The sequence below is a fragment of the Gallinula chloropus genome, assembly GCF_964237585.1.
Source record: "Gallinula chloropus genome assembly, chromosome: 13".
NCBI classification, from domain to species: domain Eukaryota; kingdom Metazoa; phylum Chordata; class Aves; order Gruiformes; family Rallidae; genus Gallinula; species Gallinula chloropus.
The window spans coordinates 3229809-3236496 of record NC_140098.1 but is presented as its reverse complement, the minus strand read 5'-3'; the positions used below and the strand labels follow the sequence as shown (position 1 = coordinate 3236496).

Sequence of the window (6688 nt, the reverse complement as noted above, 5' to 3'; positions counted from 1 at the left end):
TTCCTATCAGCTCTATGTGTTTTAGCCCCTGTGTTCCTCTAGCTACACAACAGGTCATTTCTCTATTGAGAGGTAGCCTAGAAATGCCTTCTTTTCCAGCTTTCTGTCTAAATAGTAAGCAATGAATCATGTAACTAGCCACACAAAAGTATTCGGAGCAGTAAATGGAAACAGCCCACTCCAAGCCAAATGGGTTCAGGGATATTGTGAAAGAACTCTCCTCTCCTCACTTGGTAGCCTCATAGACAGACCCCTTCCACAGTTAACCAGTTAAAACTGGGCCTGACCTTTGCTGCTTGCCCTTCTCTGGCAGATGAAAGCTCAGTCTCCACAGTCCCAGCCTCAAAGATGAGGGCACACTTTAAAGTGAATTTCAGCAACCTCTGTAACACCTTGCACGTACCTGAAGTCTTCTTGCAGTCCCTGTCACCAAGGTTTAAGTGTCAGGTTTCTTGAGCCAACCCTGTCTTCTTAATATCTAAGAGAAGAGGCCAACTCATTTTATCTGACCAACAGGGCTACCTGCCTCCAGACTGAATTGCTGTAGATAAGCCAGCATGTACTAAATGAAAAAGCCCTTGAGTAAACTGGCTTTCCAGAACAGAGATTTTTCTAAGGATGCAACCAGTGACTGCAGCTGTAGCACTGAATTATAGGTCACTCCTGAAGAGTCAAAATCATTAGTATTTTTTAAACTGCTTAAATTACCTTCTAATCAATCTTTAAAACAAATTCTTTAAATGCCTGGAAAGCACTGAGAAGTTTTTATCTAGAGGATGAGTTCACAAAAAGCCACAGATCCACAGCTGCTACCAGCTTACGGGCCAAGATTTTACCTACTTAAGATCTTGAGAAAAACCTAAGTACTTTTTCATCTGGTGAACTGCAGAAGGAAAACACTTAAGTGAAACTCAGGGGAGAAAAAAAAAAGCAGTATTTGTATCTGCTCTGCTGCACCCACATGAGCTCTTACTCAGTGGAAACAGTAGCAAACAGTCCTATATTCCCAGTAGGCACATTTGTGCAGGCAACAGTTACTGCTGTGCACAAACAAGGAAAAGAGTCACTAGAGAATGCCATATGGAAATATAAAAAAACCCCAACAGTTAATTTGCAAGCTTAGTTCTCTAGAAAGCACGGTATAAAACCACCGTAAAACGCACAGAATATAGGTTCAGAGATTAAAACAGACATTAATTAAATAACTCTGCACCTATAAGGAAAAGCTTATGTTCAAAGGCAGGAATAAAATCAATATTAAACATATTTTGGTAAAATATCAACAGTATTGTGTCTCTCCAAGTTAAATCTGAAGACAGAGAATATTTGAACTTCTGGATCTGTCAAACTTCATTTAAGGTACAGATGGAGGATTTGACGTGCAGTACTTTACAGCTCAACAGTTAATAAAACGGTACATTCTTTAATCAAGTTGGATACTAAAATGCTTAAGTCAAGTACAGTTAATTCCTGAATAGAAAGTCAGGAAGTCCCTCGTGTGTTTGAGCTTAGCTGTCACGAGTCCACACACAGAGTTTAGAGAATATGCACTCACACTTCAAAATCACTGTGGAAGAAAATATGATTGTTTCCTAGCTTTAAAAAAGCAAAGGGAAAAAAAAGTCTGACAATCCCAGGGCTCTTTGAACAGCCTTCTTTGACTTCACCTATTCATTAAAGTATCTGACACTGTTACATCAAATAAAGGTTTAGTAGTTTGTTTATTTAATTCAGTTACAGTGCTTCAGCAGGATGCTAGTCATTTTCCACAAGAGAGGAGCCTTTCTTACACTCTAGGCAGCTACAAGTATTATCAGTCTCTATTAAATTGTACCAGTCAGTGAAATTTGTCTCATTTGTTCATTTGGGGAAGTTTTACTGGTGGGTCCCCTGGAATCAGAACTAGGTCAATCTTAAATTCAGTTACATTTCAGTGATCTTTTATCAAAACATTTTTCTTCAGCATGTACAGACTTGGAAAACCAGGGAACTTGAACTTTCTAGAAGTGAGTTTGGTGAATTTCAAGACTAGCAAGTAACCAAAAGATTTAGGATCTTCCAGACCATAACACTGGTAACAGCTTTACTATCAGAGAACAGTAATAGCTTCAGTACCAAAGTTGGCTAGTGATATAGAACAGCAGCAGTGCCAGACTCTATGCATTGTTTCTGTAGTAACTTTCAATTGTTTCCGAATTGAAATACACCACAGTCACTGTGATATCATCTCTGTACATTCTCGCAAGGTCTTCGGGCAGTGTCAGCATTGCAGCAAGTTTCTCTTGGTCCACCTCCCCATACTCGTTGCTCCCAATCGCATGCCTTATCAAATGAGTAGCTATGTTCTGGTCAAGCGAGGCGATACCTCTGTTTTTCCTCTGAAGCAACAAGCTGTGCATGTAACCCAAGTTAACTGGTTTCTCAAAAGCCAGTTGTGGTTTCTGCATATTCAGCTCTGTGAGGTGTCCAGCAACAAGCTTTACAACTTTCTCATTACTTAACATCTCCCATAGTCCATCTGAAGCAATAACTAGAAACTTATCCTTGCTTCTTAATTTGTGGTATGTGACTTCAGGCTCTGCAGTTAAATAAGGGGGGGTGTGGTAGTTTGGAGGAACATACTGATAAATATTTAAAGCCTCAACATCACAGCTGTTCTCAAGAACACTGTGTTGCAATTCTTTACTCCATTTTAATTGCACATCTCCAAAAGCTCTGGAAGGCATGAGAATTCCCAGTAATCTGTCGTTCACAAACAGGGTTTTCTCCTCAGATCTAGGATGCTCTCTCTTTAACCTTCTAATTTCAAATTCATCAAAGGCATTGTGATCTCGGGTTAGAGGGAGAGTAGACCACGTTCCATCTTCTTCCTGAACCCCTAAAACTGCTCTGCAATCACCAGTATTCGCAACATGTAAGTGAACACCGTCAACGTGAGCGACACAAGCTGTTGCACCAGAAAAAGCTACTTGAAGAGCAATGTTTCTCATCAATTCATTTTCCTGGGGAGCCTGAACTTCCAGCGATATGTCCGAGTCCAACCTCTTGAAAGCACATATCATGGCTTCTTCTAAACTAAATCCTGGCTCACTGTCTAGGTCCAGTAAGTGCTGCCAATAAACCCGAAGGTTTTCAAAATATTGTGAAGTTATTTCGCGATACTCGACATCGTTTGGATGCTTGTGCCACTGCAGAATAGGCAGAGCTGGTTTCATGCACTCCACAGCAAGCTCGATCTCTTCCAAGGTCTGCCGAGACATGAGGGAAACCGCTATGTAATGAAGCAGCCTCTCACTCACTGCCTGGGCGCAGGCAGAACCTGCGTGCCCATCGAAGACTCCAAACATCATCCCTCTGGTCTGCAAGCAAGTGGCTGCACTTCTGCGGTCTTCAATAGGGGTGTTGGATGCCAACTGGTTACTCTCAAACCTCAACACAGAACTTGCATCTTTACTGTTCAACGCCAGTATTTTATGGGATAATTCACCTGCTCTGAGTATATCATTGATCTGCGATGGAGACAGCTGGAAAGAAAAGTGTTCTTCTTCCGTGGAGGTGTGTCGGAATGCTTTCTTTAAGGAGAAAGTATGGTCTAAGCTGCAGCTCCCAGCAGGGTAGAGAGGCGTTTTGGAGAGAACAAGCTTCCATCTTAGCTTGTTTTTATTTGGGATACAGATTGAGTACAGGCGTCCTTTTCCTTGTAAAATGACGCTGTTTCTTGCTGAGTTTAAGATCCAAGATGATACAGTTCTTGACATTGTAAGTGACCCCACAAATAGGAGCACCTTCCTTCAGTAACAGAGAACGTCCTTATAGCCTGGAATATAAGAAGAGGAAAGGTATAAAACTGAGAAGTTTCACAATAAGGTTTTCATACAGCAATACAAAAGGCTCAAAGAAACATTCTAAACTTTTTTCTAAAAAGGTCCACTCTAGATAGAGACATCCCAAAAGTGATACAGTTTTCATCACTTAATTATCACCTTGGTGAATTTAGCCTAGGATATGATTGTCCTCTGGTTAACTAAGGAAGAAATTTAAAATACACAAACCAATAAACCCCAGCTAATCTTTATTTTCCAGACATATTTCTTGTCACTGCACCAAGGCTAAGAGGAAATTCCAAGATTACAGGAATTTTTATCTCAAACTCTTCACTGAAAAGCCTCGTCAAACATGAGACAGAAGAAACAGATCCAATGAGTTAGAAAATATGAACATAAGTAACAACCAACACATAGCTGCTTTAAAAAAAGCCTGCTAGAGTACAACTCCACTACTACACTCTGAATATCAAAACCAAGAGAAGATCAGCAATCAAACTGTACAGGAAAAAAAGATGCAGAAAAAAGAAAAGATGTAGCAAATTAATGCTTTACATGAGTTTCCATGATCCTCATATCTAGAGCAAGCTAATCTATCTTTCCAATTCTGTTCCAGCTTATAAACTCAATTTTTTTTTTTTTACTTTCAAGGTCTTAATCAACTTTCACACAGACAGGATTTTTTACCAACCGAAGGCAGATCCCTCTGCTGGTTAATTACTGCATTTATCACAGCATTGTGCACTTTGATGCAGCAAAAGTTATAGCACAGTTACATGGACAACTATCATAGGTTTACACTTTGGCTTGTTCATTGCTGGTTCAATTAGAACAAGTAGCTGTGAAGAGCTCTACTGCCAACAGCACTAAGACCTAGAGCACCTGAACTGCTGAAGCCCTCCAGTTGCCATGGGGGAGGTCCATCACATTGTCTGTACTTTGAGTAAGTTATTGCAACTGTGGTAAATTGCTAAGTACAACCAGATGCATACTCCACAACAGAGTTTTGCCCAGTGAGTTTAAAAGCTAACTGTATAGTGGCACTTCAAGTACAATTACTCCCAAAAGATCATGTTAGCAGCCAGTTAGAAAAATAGGTTTTGAACTCTGAGCCACTTTCAAATGGCCTGTAGCACTGTGTGCTCTAGGTCTCAGAACAGCAATGTTACATAGTACTGCCATACTGTTTTCTTAGCAGGGCACTTAATGAGAATTAACAACAAGCCAGCCTGGCTAGTTGCATAACGATTGTTTTAAGAAATCATCAGAAACTGAAAACAAACTTCAACTATCCTAACAAAAGGCCAACTGATACAACCCAAGGACTTCACTGAAATCCTGTTTGGAAAACAAAAGCAACAGTGTCACAAAACATTTCTGAAGAGTACCAGCCATTCTCAAAAACAGAAAAGAGCAGACAAACCCTCACTAACAAGGACAACACCGTTGTAATTCCAGGGACTCTTTGATAACAAGGGCAGAGGGTTATTTTACTGGCGATGTCTGGAGAACAGATGGACAAGACAATGCCAGTTCATTGATTGAGGCTTACCTGCAGCCACCTGGGACACCAGCATCTCCCAACACAACCAACAGCTTTTGTTGTACTGCAGGGAGAACACAACCAAAGTAAAGCTAACAGGAAAACGTCTGACACTACTAATTCTAGCATCAGCTAAACCCTAAAGCACCAGCAGTACAAGACAAGCATTTGTGTTTGCCAACCTTTCCCAGGCCACTCCCCATCCTGGTTTTATTTCTTTCTCCTCCCATCCCTCTGAGCCACATGAGATTGAAACAATGACAACTTTCATTTTCTTGACTAAAAGAAGACAGGAGCAGTGTTTCACACAGGCCTGGCCTGCTGGCCTCAGCTGGCCAACAGACACAGCAGCGAACTGGTGTTTTCCAGCGTAACAGCAGAGTTGCCCAATACCGTTTAGACCTGTGTTTGCCTAAGGTCAGGTAGCACAGATCAGCCCTGGAGCACACTGCTGAAGCTCCCTACTCACTGCCCCTGAGCATTCACATCCATCCTCGGGCTCCTGCCCAGTCACGGTGCGCAGAGTCCGCTGCTTCTGCCCAGGACACCCACCCACAGGCATCACCCACTCCAGCCCGGGTCACACTAAAACACGGTGGCAGTGCTAATAAAAGCAATATCCCAAAGCCCATTATGTAAGAGCCAATTACATAAGCCCGACACTCCCCGCGTGGCACACCTACCGCTCCAGCACCGAACGCAGCGCTTCCTCCTCAGGTGGATTCGCGCAATGGGCGAGACGCGAGGCGGCCCGCGGGCGAGGCAGAGCACGCACGGGGGCACCGAGGAACACCTGCTTTGTACAACGAAAGGGCACACATCCACCCATCCATCCATCCACCCACCGCGCCCTGCCGCCTCGCCCCGCGCTCCCCTCACGCATGCTCCCGCCGCTCCCGCCCCACACACCCAAGCCCGTCCCACGCAGACTAACCCCTACCCCACCGCCTCCCCCGCGAGCTGCCCAGCCCCTACCCCGCAGGGCCCCTCGCTGGCCCCTCACGCCCCGCCACACACGCAGCCCTTACCCCGCAGCGACCCCTCACGCAGCCCCCCAGGCCTTTCCTCACAGAGCCGCCTCACGACCTTCCCGCCCCCACGGCTCCGTCCTCCCTCTGCCAAGAGGGCTCGTCGAGTCAAGCCCGGCACCACTCCCGCCGCCGCCCCGCGGCACCGCCCCCTGCCCGGCCCGGCCGGCACCACGGCGGAAGGGCCGGCGGCCACCGCCCAGACGAGCCCCCGGCGGCGCTCCCCTGCGCGACTCACCCGCAGGCGGCCGACGCGCCCCTCGGGCGGCGGCGCTTTCTTCCCGCGCAGGCGG

At 44.9% G+C, this 6688-nt stretch overlaps 1 protein-coding gene across 1 annotated transcript; it reads right to left on the bottom strand.

Annotated features, from left to right (window-relative positions):
• Positions 1–1707: 1707 nt before the first annotated feature.
• PDP2 (pyruvate dehydrogenase phosphatase catalytic subunit 2) lies at positions 1708–6064 on the bottom strand. The gene is made up of 3 exons (XM_084270221.1): positions 6051–6064; positions 5377–5431; positions 1708–3817 (listed from the first exon to the last, which is right to left on the bottom strand). The coding sequence occupies exon 3, from the start codon at positions 3756–3758 to the stop codon at positions 2157–2159; it is 1602 nt and encodes a 533-aa protein (XP_084126347.1). The 5' UTR covers positions 3759–3817; positions 5377–5431; positions 6051–6064; the 3' UTR covers positions 1708–2156.
• Positions 6065–6688: the final 624 nt, after the last annotated feature.

What these genes read in the sequence shown, in the direction of transcription:
- PDP2 (XM_084270221.1), bottom strand. Translation starts at nt 3,758, where the DNA reads ATGTCAAGAACTGTATCATCTTGGATCTTAAACTCAGCAAGAAACAGC.